Raw genomic sequence first — 20,775 nt, forward strand, 5'->3', positions numbered from 1 at the left:
CGCGTGGCGGCCACCCCAGGAGTGTATGACTGCAGCTGTGCCAGCGGAGGTGCCTGCGCTGGATGCGCCCGGCCCCCTCGGGAGCGCGCGCCTTACCGCGGACCCCATCCCTGTCTCGGGGTCCCCGGCTACGCGGCCGCGAGTGAGGGAGCGACGCCGCAGGCGCCATGGGTGCCGTGGGCCACGAGCAGCCAGGAAGCGGAGGTCAGCGTGGAAGCCCGCTCTGTGCATACGGCTCAGAGAGCCCTATGCAGGGAGAAGCGGCGGTTTCCACAGCGACACGAGAAGCTGTGCAGTGCAGCGCCGAGCCGAAACGGGGCCGCTCTCAAAGCAGCGTGGAGTTTGCGGAGCGGAGCCGTGCAGAGCCCAGACAGGCGCTGGAGCGGGGCCGTGCAGAGAGCGCAGAGCGGCCGCGGCGCGGGGGCCTGACCGAGACGTCGGAGTCGGCGAGGCGGCGGCCACGCGGGACCAGCAGCCACGACAGACACGCAAGCACGTGATAGGAGACGTTCTAGCAACGAAAGTCACAGGAACTGTGAAATGGTACAATGTGAAAAACAACTATGGATTTATAACACGAGATGATACAGGGGAAGATTTATTCATCCATAGAACTGCCATTAAAAGGAATAACCCTAAAAATTACCTGCAAAGTGTAGGAGATGGGGAAGTTGTTCAATTTGATATAGTGCAAGGAAAGAAGGGTTTACAAGCAGCGAATGTTACTGGGCCTGGAGGTATTCCCGTCAAAGGCAGCCGTTATGCACAAAATTATAAACAATATCCATTCCAGCAATTTCCCTACCCACAGCCTAATTTCCCCTTTTACCCTATACCCAATATGAACCCTTTCCTAAGTTTACCCTATCCCCAGTTTATTCCCAATCCGTTTTTTCATCCATGGTTTCCCTCACAAACCCCTGCCTTTGCCAATTGTTTCCCCAAAAATCCCTTTCCGATGCCGATGGGGGGATGAAAAGGGGGAGGAAAGAAATTAAACCCTCTCCTGCCTCAGTTTCCCCACAGGCATGTCCAGAGAGTTCTGTCTCCCTTCTGTCAGCCCTGAGATGTTCCACAGAATTTGTTTGGACATTTAAAGACTCAGGAGGGTGGCTTGTTTTGTTTTGAAACTGTTCTTGTTATGTTTATCCAATTGTCTTCATTCTCCTTTTATTAAAATAAAACGGGTGAGATGTTGGGGTCCCTCCCCCACGCCATGTAGCCCTGAGGGAGGCACGGGGTTTCCCTGTCCCTGCTCAGCCTCGTTCCCCATTGGTTGGTTTGTGTTCCCCTGCGCGGGCAAAGCAGCTCGGGCCCCGACTGTAAGAGTCCCTCAGCAGAGCCCGGCCATGCGGCTGGGGAAATAAACATCTCTTAAACATCTAGCAAGAATCCGTCCGTATATATTTGTTTCCTTTTCACGGGACTCCTGGTTTGATATATGCGTGTTGCAGTATCCCCGCTGCAACACTAGGATACATCCTTTTTTCTAGGAATGTCTCCAAAAAAGTTCTAAATTTTTTCTTAATATATTTTCTGCAGGTGGCATATCAACATCTTTTGTAGGTGGTAAATACATCTGGTGTGAGAATTTTGAAGGATTGAGTATAAAATGTGCATTTCAGCAAACCTTGATTAAAATAATTAATTTTCTAATGGGTCATGACAGTGTTTAATAATGTTGTTAAACAAAAATACTCTCATTACAGTTCTTAATTTCTAATGATAAGTTTCATGCAAAGCTGAACTAAAGGGCATTTGCTATGCAGTAGGCATTGAGCAAAACCCAAGCCACAAACTGAGCAAAAGTCCTGTAATCAGAAGATCTCTGTTTATGAATGATACAAAAAATCCAGAAAGACAGGACTGCTTTAGATTCTGAGATGTGATATGGCACACAGTAGGAATAAATCTAACCAGCAGACCTACCTAGAGGGATACTCAGCAAGACTGACTGCCTTACTGAGCAACATGACTCAGTTAAACTTGGGTTATTAAGTTCAATACGAAGGTAGCTGAATGATATTTAAAGACCTATGAAATGGAGAGGCCAGGCTGGATTATATCTAACAATTCTCATAGGTAGGACATAGACCACAGCTTTGATAAACCTCCTACTGTCTTCCTTTTGTTGAAGCTGCTGTTCCATTTTAGGCCTTTTCTTCTGGACTGCTCTACTGGAACGTCTGATGATTCCAGTGCACACAAAGTGGAAAATAGATCAGTGCACCTGCAGTATGTCTGGGATATCTGGAAGGCATCTGTTTTATTTCTCCATGAAATGTGTGCAATTAACTAGATCAGTTTTTGTGCCTTTTCTTTCCAAAAAAGGAGGAAAGATATTCAGCACAGCTGAAGAACCTCAGTTCAAAGGATACTTCCCAGAAAGAACTCAAGTGTGAATACAATTCACTCCTGCTTTTGTGCCACAGACACTTTAGAACTCTGAAACTGCCCTGGCTGAATAATGCCTGGATTCCCCACCTGAGGAGCACCAAGTGAGAGGAAGAGGAAAAAACAATGTGGCCCCATTCATGTCACAGTGTGATAGAATTCTTGTAAATATATATTAACTCAATGAAAACTCAAATAATTAATGACTGAAAAAACCTTAAAACAACAGACAGAAATGCAATCATAAAAGCTATGCTTGCTCAGCTGGGCTGTTCCTAAACCAACAGTTTGAACTGAGGATTAAAGTTTACTGAAAACTATAGTCTTTTTAGATTTCCTTTCCCTCTGTGGCTTTAACAAGCCAAATCTCTTCAGCCAATATACAGGACACATAGCTCTTATCTGTCACACCCTGCAAATCACATTTTCCAGGCTTAAAGTACAATTTGTTTTGGCTTTTAATTACCTGACTTGTCATATTCCCTCCCCCCTGAAATAATTACATTCTGAATCACTGTATCATTCAATATTGGCCTTTATTTATGCCTCTCACAAAATGTTGAATGTTTATTTATAAACCATGAAAAGCAGAGTTTGTAAGAATATTGATTCAGCATATTAGAAAAGCAGTGGCCTGGCATTCTGCAAGTAGAAGTAATCACTGGCAATTACTAGAGACTGCTTTTCACTACTAAACTTGGGTTTAACCTTATAATTGTGTTACTGAATTTATTTCACTTTGCTCATATATCACCAGGTTCCTAATAAGAGGTCTGATATTAACATAATTTAATAATATTGAGCGGATGAATGGTTTTAACTGGTTTAAAAAGGAGATATATAGCCTATGCCATGCAATGAGGAAAGTATTGTAACAGCCTCTTTTTATTTTGTAATAAATGATAATTAATATTTAAATGCATTAATGAAATAAGTTCTTAGTGGCTGGGTCACAAATCTTTGATGTTTATGCCACTAACAAAATCACTAACTGCTCTTAATGATGCCCCTGAGCTAAGCTTCACTTTACTCCTGGTATAAAAACTACTTTGGTTGCTGGTAGCATGAATTTTCAAGTGTGAAAGTCAAAGCCAAACTCAGAACAATTCTTCTTGTCCTTATCCCAGTATACAATGGGAAGAAAGTGCTCAAATTCAGACAAAAAAACAAACCGCAAAACGGCCAAACTTAAAGCAAAACTAGCAAACAATAGCTAAAACCCTAGATCTCTGTAAATAAAGGACTCTGCACTTGCTGTTCCTAGGGGGCCAGGTTTAGTGCAAGAGCCAATGAAGATGTAAGTGTCTGCCTGGGATGGAGTCAGAGCTCTGGGCAGCAGTGGGGTAATGGACAGCTGGTGAACGGCTGTGCTTCGGACAGGACCGACCGGTTGTACTCCATCATTTGGGTTTTCCTACTAAACTCACATGTTCTCAAAGTGAATTTACCCAGGTTAACATATGGAATCAACACAAGTCAGAATTGAGAAGTTAGGCTCATGAAACAGAATAAAATGAGCTTTTTTTTTGTTTTCTCTTCTTTTCTATAACTTTCCATTAAAAGTATATGGAAAGAAAATATTTCCAGGAAATATTTCCTTTGATTGGAATGCCAATCACAGGGGATACACCCATGTTAGAGTACTGAACTTATCAACTAGTACAGTATTTTTGGCAATTTTGAAATACCCTTAGCTTCACTCTTAATCTTTCCTTGGGAGCTGGTTCTGTTTTACACATGCCATGTTTGGTTCAGAACTCTTCCTTATTTAATGAAAAAAAATCCCATTACAATTAGCTTTATAATTGTTGTAATTCAGTTATTAATATATTTGGGAAAAGCATTTCAGGAATCATGTGCTCCTGCAAAGTCATATTGACCCTCCTGTTTAAAACTTTTAATTTCCCATGTGTTTTTCTGCTTACACCCTCCACCACTCAGTGACAGTTCAAAGAGAGTATTACAATGACTGAGAATGCTTTGTTTAGTTTAGAGTCAGAGAGAATAACTTGGCATTATTTTCTCACAAAGTATCCAGAGCTCAGACATAGTAAAAGATGAACCTGAAAAGTATGCATATGTCTTTTCTATCACATTACTGGTAATCACAGCTAGGAGCAACTTCAGAAATATTTCCAGCAGTTTCTCCAGCTTAACATTAGATACTATATCACAGCTTGTCAAGAAGGCTTGTTTGCTTTGCTTTTGTTTAGTTTATTTATTTATTTTATCTAGGAAAATAGTTGATAAAACCCAATAAATTTAGTAACAATAATATGTTAATATGCTATATTTTTACAGAGGAATAGGGAAGGAGAGAACTTTTCTTTTTTTTTACCAAATGGTAGCAAAGCAGAAAAGCCAAGTTTTCAGAACCTACCAAAGTACTGGAAAAACAGGTAGTAGAAAAATTAATTAATTATTTCTGGAATGGTAGTTCAAAAAGTCCATAAACATCTACTACCTATAGCTTAAGAAAGTCTACTAGTTGAGAAGCTCTGCTCCTATACTGACCTTTAAACTACTGCTACTGAGGTAAAATCAACTAAACAGACTTTTGACATACCCAAAATGGCAGTTCTGATGTTGCACATTGAATATTATATATTGAAGCTGCATCAGGGCAAGTTCAGATTGGACCTTAGGAAAAGGTTCTTCACTGAGAGGGTGGCTGGTAACTGGAACAGTGTCTCCAGGAAAGAGGTCATGAAACCAAGCCTGTCAGAGTTCAAGAAGCATCTGGATAAAGTTTTTAGTCACATGGTTTATTTTTAGTTCGTGCTGCGAGCAGCAGAGAGTTGGATTCAATGATCTTTACAGGTCCCTTCCAACTTGAGATATTTTAGGAAATCTTCTATATTAATGAATAAATTGGTTTAAATTAAGAATTAATTATCTCACTATGAGAAATAATAACTTTTTGCTCATATGCCTATACAGCTTTCTAGAATATATATATAATTTACCAAGCTGGTCCATTCAAACCAGTGGAAATATACTGCATTGAGTGGAGATTTAAGCAGCATAGCAACATAGTGCTGACAAATTTAATGCATTACAATGAGAAATAAAAAGATTTAAAAATCTCTGAAGATTAAAAACTGTAATTAGATGTAGAGATCATGAAAATACTGTTCAACTAAAACAGCGTAATAAAACTTCAGGCAGATGGAAGCAACTATGCCTGCTTACAATTGAAATATAATATTAGAAAAAAATTACAAAAATAAGATATCCTAACCACCCTCCCTCCCCATTTATCTAAATGTAATTTACAAATTATAATCTCACTGACAAGCAAATTGCAAAATTGCAAAATCCTTTTGTAAGAGGAAAATGTTTGCAATATGTGTTGTCTACTTTGAGTGTGCTTGAGTGCACACTTCATCAAAAAAAAAGGGAGTGTAGCTTCTTTGCAAGGAATACACTGACTACATTGTTTTGAGACATTACAACCTCTCTGAGGAGAGATCTTTAGAATGGATATGTCCCTGAAATTAGAGAGGGAACAAATCCTTCTGCGTGTGTGACCCACCAACTCCTCTACAGAAATGGTCCAGAAGACAATGAGACAGTAAAGACCCAAAAGAGATGTTGTTACCAGCTTTCTCATTAGTCACTCTCTTTCTCATGGTCTTTAAGGTGTAGGCTCAACATTTTCTATGTCAGTGGCAGTTCAGTGAAATAATGGGTCCACAAATAGAAAGCAAAAAATCTTTTAAGCTTGTGATGTTGCAGGTAGAAGATCTCCCTCTGTTCCCAGACAGTGTAGACAATGGACAAAGGATTCTGTAAAAGAACTGCAACAGTTCTTTTCATTTTCTCTCTTTTTTCATTTCTCTTGACTTACTCAGATGTGGCATCCTTATCACAGAATCTCTTAATATTAGAGTACAATGAGAAAGAAATCTGTGCTGAATTTGGATGACTTTCAAAACAGCAACAAAAGATGTTTACCTGCCTGATTTTTTGGCTGCAGTTATGTGCTAACTCTAAGAAATGGCTCTAGTTTTTTAAAATCATGTTTAAAGAAAAGGATTTGTCATTTTCTACAGTAGATAAACCAGCAAAAAAGTCCACAGTTATGATATGACAAGAAAATATTCATTCTCAGAGTAATCACAGCCTTTCCACAGGACAATTATTAATTTTGAATATTTGGTGCCACTTGGGGTTCTTCATATCTGCCTCACCAGGCTGCATGTAACAAAAAGCCCCTAAGGCCAGCAATTGTTTTTCATATGCTGTGGGTATGAATACAGCCACTGAGATTTTAATAGTCATGCAATCAAAGCATATTCTACATTTAAGTGAAAATGCTCATTTTATTAATTTTTTAATAGGATCATAGGATAATGATGCTAAAGAAAGGTGACCAGCAGGTCACCTGTACTCTGCTCTCAGAAGACCCCACCCAGATTAATACATCCAGCTCTGGAATTCTCAGTGTCATTGGAAAGATGCAGACCTGTTGTACTGGGTACAGAGGAGGGCCACAAAAATGGTCAGAGGGCTGGAGCACCTCTCCTATAAAGACATGGCTGAGGGATTTGGGGTTGTTCAACCTGGAGAAGAGAAGCTTTGGGCAGATCTTACTAGGAACCTTCTTGTACTTAAAAGGTGTTTATAAGAAAGATGGGGACGGGATTTTTATTAGGGCCTGCTATGATAGGACAAGAGGAAATGCTTAAACTCACACCCATCATATCATACCATGCCCCCCTGTTAAGAGCTTTGCTGCATTTCTTTAATGACCTCCCTAGAGGCACCAGGAGCAACTGCTAAATGCCCTTGAAGTATCCTCTTCTCCAGATGAAGAAGCCCCAGTCCCACAGGTTCTCCTCACAGAACAAGTAATCCAGTCCAGATCATGATGGCAGCCTCCACTGAACTTGCTTCAGTTTATCAATGTCTTTCTTGTATGGGAAGGGCCAAAAACTGAACACAGTGTTCTAGATGTAGCCTAATGGAGTATCACTATGTGTCTATAAAGCACTCAATCTGTATTGTGTCTTGCTCCACCCACTGAGCCCTTTTAATGATGATTTCAAGTGTTTCTTTCATGATAAAAGTAAAAAAAAAACCAAACAGAAGCGCTATTGAGCTATTGTTATCATCTTCAAGTGACACTACAAAAAGCCCCACTTCATGGTTGCAGAGCTAGCAGTTCTCATTATAGGATCATAGGATCGTTCAGTGATCTTGTTATAAACCCTTTTCTTGAAAGGGCTTATGTACCCAAAGCCCAGAGGCCGAGATGAAAACATTTCCTGGATATGTGAGAGAGAAGACACCTGCACATTCTGTACAGTCATGTACATATACAGGGAAAGTGACATCTCAGCAGACAATTCAGACCTTAATCTGCAAGGGATTCACAAATTATGCATCTATTACATGAATTTCATAGCTTATTCTCTACAGTCTGATCCACCAAGACCTAATGCCTGCTGCCAGCAGTGACATCAGAGCTTTGTAGTTTCACTTAAAACCTGACCCACGGGGACACCATCGCTCTTCAGAGGGAATCTGGGGATGCAGATACATGCATTCTGCACACTTGGAGGCTAAACAGTTGCATCTGCCCCCAGCTAAGACTAGGCAGACTGGGGTTTCATGATGATGCCCTGCCACCATTCAGAAAGACTGCAAGAACTGACAGTGCCAGAAATCAAAGAAAGGCAATCGTGAAGCCCAGGAAGGCACTTGGAGGAAGAGACTTTGGTTCTAGCTGACTAAAAAGGATCACATATCCTTTATAGTCAGCAAGTTCTCATCCACTGAATTTTAAGTGCAAAATGACCTTTTTCTCCCATGCAGTCTCCTAGGCATAAAATCAGGCTCTCCCTTCTTGCCTACGTCTCTGGCTCCATGGCTTCTCAATTTGTAATCACAAAATATCACATAATGCAGTTTAAGAAAATTTAAAAGCCCCATCTTTGTTGAGTGCTTGAATTGCAGTCTACTGTACAATGTATCAGCTCTACCTCATCTTCTGACCGTGATTTAAATGAAGCAAATGAGACAATCCTCTTGAGGCAGAGGAATGGCTTAGGCTTGTAAATGTGGGAGAGTACTGAATGGGCCAAGCACCAAAATCATTCATGCACTTATTGTTCAGAAGTGAGTATTTGAGCATTTCACAGTGGATCTCATGAGAGAATTTCAGAATTCAAGGTCCAAATACACTAAGAGGGCTGTGAAACAGCGAGATCAAAGAACAAGTATCTAGCTGGAACATCAATTCAGAAAAATATACCTAGTTTTGAAATACTGTGTAAGAGAAAGTCATTCAAGCACATTTGTGGTACCCAGATGGGTTATTTTTGTGCATGTTTTTTTTCTTTAATTATGTGAAGCCCTCAAGGATTATAATTGTCATAAATATTTGCATAGATAAATAATTAAAACTAAAATAAATGTGAGTCAAACCATCCTTTGGGAAAGCTCAAGCTCCAGAGGTGTCACTGTTTGTCTATTTTCTCATCAGAAACATGACTAGACATTTCTAACAAAATCCATCACCCAGCTGCATGATGAATGAATGCTGTGAGGGCTGTACCTTCCTAATGAACAGCAGAATAAATTTGCCTGAAACATTTAAATTCTGATCTAATCCCCATCTTTTATATATATAGCCAGTTTTGAATTACAAATGACAATCACTACCATGCTATAACATTGATGTGTATTGGTATTTCATTATGTCCTAAGCACAGAGAAATGCTTTCCAGTCAGTATTGCCTTAATATCCCCAGAAGGAACTGAAAACAACTGTTGCCCCTCTTTATGAACTTAGGCTGGGTATATTGGTAGACATAAAAAACAACCAAACTCACTGCCTTATACTGAAAAAAAAAAAAGCACACAGACAGATTTCAATTGTCTGGCAAGTTTAGAACAAATTCAAGCTAAAGAAACCCCACCCTGATTTTAGATTACCTTGGATACTCTGTTCGCAACCTCTCTGCCTACTGTCAGCCCCTGAACAAAGGTCCGTGCAGCAATGAACGCTCTAGTCACTTGAACCTTCAGCTTCCTGGGAACATCTCCAAACGGCTTCAGCTGGTCTGTGTACTTGCTTACACACTCCAGGTAGTCCTCACTGAAATGGTACTGGGGGTTTATAAGCTGGAACATCCGCTCCAGCAGCCGAGCCCAGAAGTCATTTAGCATTTCCTCCAAGTTCACATTGCCTCCTGTGTAATAACGCTTCAGCTCTGTGAAGAGGTCCTGGAACACCTCCGAGTTCTGCATGTACAGCATGCCATACGTCCGGACAAACATGTCATTTAGGGATCTTTCCGCATTCTCCAGAAGTTCTCGAAAAAACTCTGCAGGGAAAACAAGCAGGTGTTAACAGCCATAATAGTGAGGTATGAAGGGTTTTCTTACTGCATTCCTAACTCATCATAGTTTGTCCTAATAGGTTTTTATCACAGCACTTACTAGTGAAATTCATCATTTGGATAGGAAATAGCATTATTTAGAAGTAAAGAAAAATAAGAGTATAAACTGAATTCCCCAGCAAGGTTTAAAGATGTAGAACCTATAACACTGAGCAGAAAAACCCATTTAAAAGAACTTCAGTGAGAGTAGTTCCACTTCTTCTTCATGAACTATTTGATCATAGCAATCTCTGTCCCTTGCAATATCCTCCACAGCCAGTAGACTAAATTTGCTAAGATAAGAGTGAAGTCACTAATATGATGATTTAACTGAAAATTTAATGATTTTAGAAGTTCCATTTTGATGGAGTTTTTAAAATGTAGAAGAAAACCATGGAAATAAATCTGAATACCTATTTGCAAATATTCTTGAAGAGAACGTGAAAGAGACTTGAGTGGAAATGAGAAGGATCCTTCTTAAAAGTGTCACATGTCTAGGTAATACTAAAAAAATGTTAGTGTTTTCAATATTTATTTACTCTACTGAAGAACCGTGCTAGAACCCTCCACCAGTCATGTCACAACCATCCTACTAATTCTAGTCTGTGCGAGTTTTTTATTTTGGAGGAGCAGGCATTAAGGTTTTCTTGAAAGGATTTCAGACTATTGTTTCTGTGCCTTTTATCTACTGAGGCCCAAACCATAATCTATTTCTAAATTTTGGTTTGTGGAAATTACTCTTACTGGAAACTGAGCCCATGGGATACAGTAGAAATATGTAATCATCTCTTTTGTTCGGATTTTTTAATTGCAATATGGTGCTTAGGGTTTCCCAAAAAATTCCCTGAGAATGTACAACAGGTCTTTAAACCCAGCTGACCTAAGCGGGCATAGTATCTCCTGGCTTTCAGAAGATCCCATCTTTCTACAGGGCTTGTTGTCAACCTTCTTAAACCACCTTTGGAAAGAGTTTTGTAACTGCTGTGGCTTGTAAATGAGGCATTGCAGACAGCAAGGCAGAGATGGCAGAACCTTTGGCAAAACATGTATGTGCTGCAATTAAATGATGTGCAGTGAAGCAGGATTTATCACACACCAACTCCAGAATAAAAGATTCTTAATTTGTGGTCATTGCCCAAAGACACATCTCTGTGTGCTAACTGCAGGGATGTGCTGACTTCTTACACTCTTTGCTAATGCTATAATGTGAATACTCTTAACATAGGGCCCTGCTATGGCTAGAGTGACTCATAAAAATGCAGAACCACTGCAATGCTAAAGACAGGACAGAAATTAAGAGTAAGTGAAAAAATCTACACTGAATTTAAGGATTTGCAACTGTGATCACATGAAAGCAGAATCCGTTGAACACTGTGGGCCAGTCTACAAGGACTCAGTAAGAAAAGAATTTCTTATTTTTGGCAGAAGTGGTGCAGAGCTGCAGCCTTTGATCTCCCAGATAACTGGAAAAGGGTTATTCTGAAAATACATAAACAGAACATTGCAAACACACTTGCTACATCAAAGCATTTATTAAAGGGAAAATATCATCTAATAAATATATCAATGTTTAAACTGTCATTAAAACTGCAGCTTGTCATAAGGAATAAATGATATTTGGAAAAGGATATGCTTTTGCCAAATAGTTTGGGGGGGGGGGGGGAGAAATTTAAAAAAGGGAAAAAAAGCACACCCACAATCAAAATTTTGTTTCCAAATAGAATAATTTGATGTCCACAACATACAGGCTTCTGTTTAAGAGACAAGTGAAACAAAGCTGTTTTTCATTGCTAACCCTGACCTGGTGGTACCTTTGACCTCTAAATCACCATGATTACTGTTTTATACATTCGACATTTCTTCTTCTAGAAATAATGCACACTGACTGCACTGCTGAATACATCTAATCACACAATTCCAAGGCAAAAATATGGCAGAGAACTTGGGGCTCAAATGAAAATTTGTTTTAAGGTTGGAGCCAGGCTTTCCGACCAGTGCAATTGAATGACAACTGGGAAAGACAGTCACAAAATCAGTGAATCCAGGCTCCTCAACTTCTTTCCCATAAGCCTCCATATGCTGGGAGGCTGCTATAAGCAACTTACATGCTGGCTCCTCACAATCCATAGCTATACTGGGAATCCCACTGTTTATCTTAAAAGATAATGCTATTGTATAACTCAGTCACAGCAAAGCTTAACTGAGTTTGCTGACAGCTACTCTTGTCTGAGATTATTAGCTTACTCTTTCTTTGTGCAGGTGTATTATTTAGCAGTCTCACAGTCAGCTTGTTGGAAGCCAACCAAACCTTTCAGGGAGGGGTAGATATTTATTCTCTGCTTGTACAGCACCCAGCACAATGTGGTCCATGCTGGTCACAAGCTTTATTTATACTGTGGTACAAACATTTTCAGTAACTCTACAAGCTTGAATTTCATGCTAGTCCAAATGTGACACCATACATACTAATTCAGTAGGGAAGCTAATGTCCTCTAAACAGCAGCACATTTATTTAATTTTTAGTCTTCTTATAGGTCTCTAGTCTTTGAGAGCTACTGCTGAAGGTAAATTATGCCATTAAAAAGTTGGAGTGTGTCATGGGTTAGCAAAGCATAGTCCCAGAAGTGATGTTCTTGCAAAGGGGTTCTTACAACTCCTCTATGACCTGACACAACCCATCAGCTGGCTAGTTTGAATATGGACAATTCTTTAAGCCACTTGAAATTGTGACCGCCTCTGTGGTCCACATTCAAGAATAGACAAACCCCGGGCAGAGCTCTCTCTTGTTTCCAGTGCTGGGACAGGTGGCTGCAGGCCCCGTGCGGGGGCCGGCGGGCCCAGCCCAGGCCCTGTTCGGGCCAGGACAGGCTGGGCCACAGCCATCCTGGAGCCGATGGACCTGTTCCACCCGCGGAACCCCCCCCCAGCCCTGCTATGTGCAGACGGAGCAGTCCGGCTCCCCCTCTCCAGTGTGGCCAAGATTCAGCTGAAGCTGCACCACTGTCCAGCAAAGATCGTGTGACCGACAGCAACAAGCGACATTCCAGCTGCAAGGCCTTGTAGTGCTGTGAAGAGCTGAAATCCTGAGGGAGGAGAAAGAGGAGATGCTTAAAGCTGAAATTCTGTTGTAAAGCTATGATGTATCAGAGTACCCGCTGTAATTTCATGAATGCATGGGGGGGTGGAGCGTTCAACTTGTACTTGTGAGCAAAAGCACCTGCACCGAGATAGGCAGATGCTGACGCAGCTGTAATTTGATGAGAAGTTTGAACACGGAGTGATAGAAGCGATGAGGACTCTTACTCCACATGGCAAGGGGAAGACCTCAGTTCCTAGAGATGCTCCCAGAGATAGTCCTAGAGATGAAGATGAGGAGGACCCTTTGGTCCCAGGGAAGGAGGAGGGCCTCTGTTCTTAGAGATGAAATGCTCCCAGAGATGGGTGAAGAGAACTTTTGTTTCTGAACGGCTCAACCTTAAAACTGTACCCCAGTAATTCAAGAGTGGACCCTCGAAAGCAGTTGTGGGAAAAGCTGCAAGTCGGGGGAAGGGACTCGCATGTGAGCAGAGAACCGACCCAGGTGGCTGTCTCATTGTGATAATGTTTTCATAGCATGGGCAAGAGAGACTCCTCTTCCTAAATGGACTGAACAAGGTTATTATGGAAGTGGTAAACAGACTGAACATCTTAAGGGTTGTCTTTTTACATTGTCAGTGGGAGAAGGGAGAAAGGTGGGGGGGAGAAGTGTTCTGAAGGTGTGGTATGACTTTATTTTTTCCTCTCTTTCTTCTTTTAGGTCTGTTAATAAACTTCTTTATATTCTTTCAAGTTTTGTGCCTGCTTTGCTTTTCTCCTAATTCTTATCTCACAGAAGATAAACAGTAATGAGTATTTTGGACCAAACCACTACACTAAATTGGTGTTTCTGCCTGGTTTTAAACCAAACCCACTACAGAGTGTTAGTTTTTTGTACATTTTGACACAAAAGACAGTTAAGAGAGCTATCTGCATCAGTAACCCCATGCAGGATCAGAATAATAAATCAACAGCAGCTACAAAATTGGATACCTTTTTGGTTCCAAGCAAAAAGAGATCTCTCACATTGTGCTAATTTCTCAATCAACTCCCATCCAACAAAATGAATGCTGTTGTGAAGGATTGCTTGCTTTATTAGGCTGCAAACCTCTCATATATCAAGAAGGTAGTCTGCTTTGCAGTGCTTATATATAGAAACTGTGTCCTGGCATAACTGAGCACTTGTTCACTTACATCAGTAGACACTGTATGTGCTTCAAAGGCTGAATTTTTCCATGGTCTTCACAGTAATGTAAAAATTTTATGTTCATTGCAAAGATGATATTTCATCAACTTGCAGGTAGTTTTTGAAAAATAATGTAATTTTTTCAGCTTCAAGTAAAAGAATGAAGATGAGACAGACATTAGTCATGTTGCTTAAAGTGCTTCTGGAAGGCACTCAAGTACTAGGGTGGGAGAGGAGAATCTATATAAGACAGAGCCATGCAGCATTTTAAAATATATATCTTGTGATTTTTTTTTTTTTTGCTGCCAAAATAGGTTGTCATGAGCAGTGCTAATGCTGGAAATAATTTTTCCTAATTTTAAGCGGTGATTCATTCATATGACAGTATATGTCCTGGATATGTCTTTTGTTGCTAGCACGTTTTTATACAGATTTCATTTGTTAACCAGAGGGTCTCAGGAAGCCCCTTCACTTCTGTGAGGTAGTTGAAAAGAATAAGGTCTAAGGCACACTGAGATACTGAAAAGATGGAGAGAAGATTGCTGTTGCAAGCCATTACATGCTCTATATGAGCTTAAATGGTGGGTTTCCAGTCCATGGATCACTCTTTAGCTAGTTTTCATTTTTAAACAGTATTTGTGAATTTAGGATGCAAGACAGATAGTAACAGTCTCTGCAAATGAAGTCTGAATTGTTTTAAAATGTTATGGCTATGATAAGACAACTCAGTCACAAAGGGAAAGGACAGAATTGCTAGAGTTCCTTACTGAAGGGTAGGAACAGCTCTCAGATTAAAAATAATGTCTCGTTACTCTCACACTGCTTTGCCAACTGCAAGTCGACATTCTCACTCTAGTTTGACAGAGGTAAACAAGTGTCATAATGCAATTCAACATGGGAGCTGGTCTAATTCCAAAGTGATAACTAGTTGTCACTGTAAGTCAGTGGATCAAGATTAGGGATAATTTTGCAGCATGACATGATGTGGTAATTGCTTTTAACAAAATATATGCACAGATATCTAGAGGCAATTTTTATAGACACAAATCTGTATCATGTTGGAGTGAATATTCTATGATAAGCCTGATAAGTTCCCTTGCATTTCCTTTTCCTCTGTAATTCAAGCAAAAGCAATGTCTAACTGTAGGACAAGATGCAAACCTAGAAACAGTTTGTTGTCTAATTCCCAAAACCAAAAATATATTCATGAGCTCTAAGACCAAAAAGACAAAAAGAAAATTTCATTTAATTATCAAGCAGTCTCACTGTTGGCAGAGAAAAAACCAGCTCAGCTGCACAGAGCTCTTCAGAGGTTCTGGACAGCAATATATGTCTGATTTTACATCAGTCTTTATATAAAACACTGCTCAGGGTGACATACTGATTTCATCTACCATTGACTAGTAACACGCAAAACCTACCGGCAGTTCCCCACTACAGCCTTGTTCTCCTTGTGGAGGCATTGCTCTTCCAAGAGCTTTAAGGATTTAGATATATATATTCTACTATTCTCTGCCACTCTACCATGATCTATCATTTAATGTGAATATCTGCATGTATCTACACCCCATGTGGACTTTGTGTACCGTCATGGGTTAGCAACCATAGTCCCAGAAGGGATGTCCTTGCTAAGGGGTGCTTACAGCTTCCTCTGGGACCTGATAGAACCTATCAGCTGGCCAGTTTGAATATGGACAATTCTTTAAGCCACTTAAAGTTGTGACCGCCTCTGTGATCCACACTTAAGAATAGACAAACTCCCCCCCCAAGCTCTCTCTCATTTCTGGCGCTGGGACAGGTGGCTGCAGGGCCGGAGCAGGGACCAGCGGGCCCAGCCAGGCCCTGCTCGGGCCAGGCCGGGCCGGGCCACAGCCATCCTGGAGTCGATGGACCTGTTCCAGCTGTGGAACTCCCCCCCAATGCCTTGCTGTGGGCAGCCGGAGCGGCTCGGCTCTCCCCCCTCTCCACTGTGATAAGAAAAATTCCAGCTGCAAGGCCGATGTGAGATTAACCCTTTTATTGCTGTGAAGAGCTGAAAACCTGAAGGAAGAGAGAGGAGATGCTTAAAGCTGAAATTCTGTTGTGAAGCTATGATATATCAGAGTATCCCGTTGTAATTTCATGAAGATCTGGGGGGTGGAGTGTTCAACTCGTAAGCAAAAGCACCTGTGCTGAGATAGGCAGATGCTGCAGCTGTAATTTCATGAGAAATTTGGACAGAGAGAGATGGACCAGATGAGGACTTTGGCTCCAAATGGGAAAGGAGAAAATCTCAGTTCCTAGAGATGCTCCCAAAGATAGTCCTAATGATGAAGATGAGGAAGAACCCTTTGCTCCCAGGGAAGGAGAAGGGCCTCTGTTTTTTGTTTCTGAACGGCTCAACCTTAAAACTGTACCTCAGAAAACTTCAAGATTGGACCCTTGAAAGCAGTTGCGTGAAAAAGCTGCAAGTCGGGGGAAGGGACTCACATCATGAGCAGAGAGACTCCCCTTCCTAAATGGACTGAACAATATTTGGAAGTGGGCGGCTGTCTCATTGTGATAATGTTTTCATAGCACGAGCAAGAAGAGACTTCTCTTTTTATATGGACTGAACAAGGTTATTATGGACGGGGTAAACAGACTGAACATCTCAAGGGCTGTCTCTTTTTTTTACATTGTCAGTGGGAGAAGGGAGGAAGGTGGGGGGAGGAGGAGAGTTCTGAAGGTATGGTATAATTTTTTTTTTCCCCTCTTTTAGGTCTGTTAATAAACTTCTTTATATTCTTTCAAGTTTGGTGCCTGCTTTGCTTTTCTCCTAATTCTTACCTCACAGAAGGTAAACAGTAATGAGTATTTTGGGCCAAACCACTACATGTACCTAACTGTATTGCACATCCTTGGACTTCCCAGTCCTAATAAGGCTGATGGTAAGAAGAATATTAGAATTCATTTTAAAGGACTATGCTTTTTGACAGAAAGATTCTTTGGGGGTTCTTTAGGTAAAGACACATGCATTCATTACAAATATCAATGTCAGCCTTTTCCTGCATCCTATTTCTGTCTGTCTTTCTTTGTTCAGGAAGTCATTAATGGAACAAAAATGTTTTGGTTAAATCTTCATCTTTTTTGCTGGATCCTTGCAAAGGCTTTTTTCTTTTCTTTTTTCTTTCTTTAAAGATATTCCACAATGGCATCAATTAGTGAAAGTTGTGATTTATCTCAAGGAAATTCAAGTGAAATGGACCTCTGTGGGTTTTATGCCTTTTCATTTTCCAACTGTTTTGGGTTTCCAGAGACTTTCTTCTAACAGTAACTAACCTTACAAAACAAAAAGAACTCAATTTAACTTCCTGATTGAGAAAAAAGTTGCTGTAGGAGAATATTTACAGCAGATGATTTTTCTCCCCTAGTTCTGACATTACATTTGTTTTATATTCAATAGCAAACAAATTGCTTGCATAAGGCTACCAGTGCACTGGTATTACTTTTTAGTCAGCCTGAATAACTAATTTTAAAATTCCCTTATAGCTTTGACCTTTAAAAACACTCAACAGTCACATCCGGGAAACAAATTTCATCTCCCATTAGGAAAAACAAAAGCTGCAGTGTGATGAGATTTGCTGAAAATTGCTCTCCTTTTTTAACTCACTTTGAATATATATACATTGCATTTAAAGCCAAGAAATACAAGTCTGATAATTAAATGTGCCCTATAACTGCAAATTTCAGAATAGGTGATTTACATCCTCTAGTTATATCTTGGGTAAAATCACCTATGTGTGAAATTATCTAGCTGTTAATGGATATTGATAGATTTCTAGACTGTCCCAGACCTGTAAATATCATGATATTAAAAAATCTTTTGGATGCTACTAAATTTTTTAGAAGCCAGTGCAGTCTCAAAGGTTGTGAGTAAAGATGAGAGTCTCTTCCTTCTTTAATCTCTCAATTTCTCAGACTACTGCAAGACTTGGTAACAGCAGATAGTTCACTGTGATCTTCTCCCTGACTCCTGTCCAGAGTCCATGACTTCTCCCCCCTTATGGGCCAGGATATTGCAAGAAAGGAGTGAGATTCAGGAGAAGACGAAACCACTGAGGCTTCATCCTTAACCACTCCCCACTGTGGAGCATGGAGACAATGCAAACAGGACTGTCCTAATCTAAAATGAGGGACATGAGGATGGGGAAGGAACAAAAACACATCTATGATAGGCTGGGTTGGACAAGGTAGATCTGGTACAGGAAAACAGAAAAAAAAGCTATGCTGCTTTTTATACATCAAATGCCATTATCAGAATGGGAACCTAATCTGACAAAGAACTTAAGGCATTATTTAATGCCAAAGCACAAAGAAGCTATTGTACAAATGAACATTAAAACAGAGTTAAAGGATCTGTCATCTACTCAAAGCTGATTACGTGCATTGATAAAGGCTTGTAAGACTTTATTCTGCAATGCTGAAATCAATAAGAAGATTATCAACAACTTCAGGGGATGCAGGTGCAACCTTCAAATGACAAATCTACTGTCTTTGCATTGCAAAAGGTCATTTGCTAACACTTGAGTATTTATGAAAGGGAGACTTGATCCTGCCAATGATTCTATACAGACACTCCTGCAACTAGCTGAACACATAACTTTCACATGAGGAATATTAGACATTAGCATATACTTTTTGAAGTCTTTACTGCACTCTAGAATCTTGATTCTGTTGCATGTGGTACTTTATACCAATAATATATCCTTGGCTATAAATATGAAACCTGAAATTCCCAAGATGCCCTCAAAGAATTCATTAAACTTAGAGTAATAACGAAGAAAGAAAATGCTAGGAATAAAAAAAACCCAATGAGATAGTTTTACCCAGAATTTATATATGCACCAATAACTATCCCTGAAGGTTCTAGTTTCATTATCAAGTGGAAAATGCGCAAGTGAAGTACTCATAAAACGTAAGTAAACTGTTACATGGCATCAGAAGGTTACATTCTAGAATATTTATGAATGAGCATTTAAATGCTTACAGAAGTAGTATTGTCATGAATATCCATGACCAAAGAGAGACATGTAGCACTTCATGGATATCTGTGAATTTCAGAATGATGAATTTTACATTGTATGTTCATAAAAATGTATAACACCTCATGAAAGATTCATGAGTCACCACAGTCTCTTCTGAAAAACATTTAAAGCTTTCATGAAAATATTAACAATATATAAACTATGGGACTTAGTGCAACAATTGTTTTAAAATATAGAGACTGTAACATTTTTCGCTACGCATCACTAGAGACTATTAAATATCCAGTTCAATAGTTAAAGAGATTTACCATCTAACATTTTGTGTGAAAATTCCTTGCCATGCCCATAATCTACAACCATCTTCTAAACATATTAAAAGTTTGTTGACTCTTAATACAGGGAAGTGTACGGTAGACCAGAAGACATGGGGGAAAATTAACAACAAATGGCCTTGGTACAGTCTAAATAAAATTTAAGTCAGGATAATTTATATTTTTTGTCTGGGGTGGGGGGAGGAAAGGAGGCAATTTTTTGACAAGCAGGTCTGAAACCAGAGGCAGTATTTTCCATCACTATCACTGTGCTGTTCAGACGTCACAGGTGTTGTGCTGGGGAGGAATGTGGCCCTGAAGTCACCGTGTGCCTTCATATCTGTTCTCAGAGCAGACAACTTGAACTGACTGTGGGCAGGAGTCATTTGTCAGGAAGGAGGCTCTGGCTGGCCAGAGGAAAACACTGAAACCTCCACACACTTTTATCTATAATGGGGTGATCAGCCACAATTTGACAGCAGTGACACTGGGCTTCGGAGGCAAAAATCTCAGCCTGGGTTTAGGCATGCATGGGATTGAAGAAGGCTTCTCACCCCTTTTAGCATAGTGTCTTCTTTGTTTTCTTCCTCCCACTTTAAACAAAATAGACTACTATACAGAACTGTCATTGAGGTATTTGAAAACAATTTCTTGAGCCTTATTCAGCTCCAAGAAAGAGGTGTTTTCTGAAGCATCTACTAGATTAGATCCAACCGGTGAAGTACGCAGTAGGAAGTGCAGGTCTGAATCCCAGTGTGGAAAGGTGGGGTTTAAACAGGTCAACTGGCTGCATCGCAGTATGTTTAAAATTCGAACTTCAGCTACTTTCATGCCACAGTTGCAAGTGCAGAGAGCTAAAACATATTTGCACGGTTGTATTTGTATAATGTAGCTGCTGTAAATCTGTTGCAGTTTGCCCTTCAATATCATTTCACCTTCTCCCCTTTTAGAAGAAGGTTCATTTTAGTATTTAAAAAGAAATCAGTATATTACATAAAAACCCCCAAAATCTTTAGATGTTTGACCTGCGACAGATACTACTGAAATTACTGCAAAGACTTCTGTTTGAACCAACAGAAACCTGCTGTAAGAGCAGTTTGAAGTTTGACTTCCTGTGGAAATTATTATGTACATAAAATCAATTTTGTATATAAGTCTGCAGTCTAAGAGGTAATGAAGTCATGTTGATAATTTTTCCAGACACCTCTGAACGCAGCGAGTAAGTTCTGTTATGGTTTAGCAGTACCAGCAAAAAATATAAAACTACCACCGAGAAAATTTACCTATTTTTTGAGCTTATCCAAATTTTCTACACCTACACTCAAAGGAACCCAAGGCACCATTAAGGTCATGCAGTATTAAATCCAGGTTGGTTTCCCAGTTGTTTCTTGACTATTTGGACACTGAGCACATTA

The 20,775-nt window shown here is 40.0% G+C and overlaps 1 protein-coding gene across 1 annotated transcript in view; it reads right to left on the minus strand.

Annotated features, from left to right (window-relative positions):
- Positions 1–20,775, minus strand: part of GPC6 (glypican 6) — a 754,465-nt gene that overhangs the window by 331,598 nt on the left and 402,092 nt on the right. The window contains exon 3 of the mRNA XM_069008450.1: positions 9,337–9,728. Within this exon, the coding sequence (XP_068864551.1) occupies positions 9,337–9,728 (392 nt within the window). The remainder of the gene's footprint in view (positions 1–9,336; positions 9,729–20,775) is intronic.

This window comes from Aphelocoma coerulescens, chromosome 1, assembly GCF_041296385.1.
Source record: "Aphelocoma coerulescens isolate FSJ_1873_10779 chromosome 1, UR_Acoe_1.0, whole genome shotgun sequence".
NCBI classification, from domain to species: Eukaryota; Metazoa; Chordata; class Aves; order Passeriformes; family Corvidae; genus Aphelocoma; species Aphelocoma coerulescens.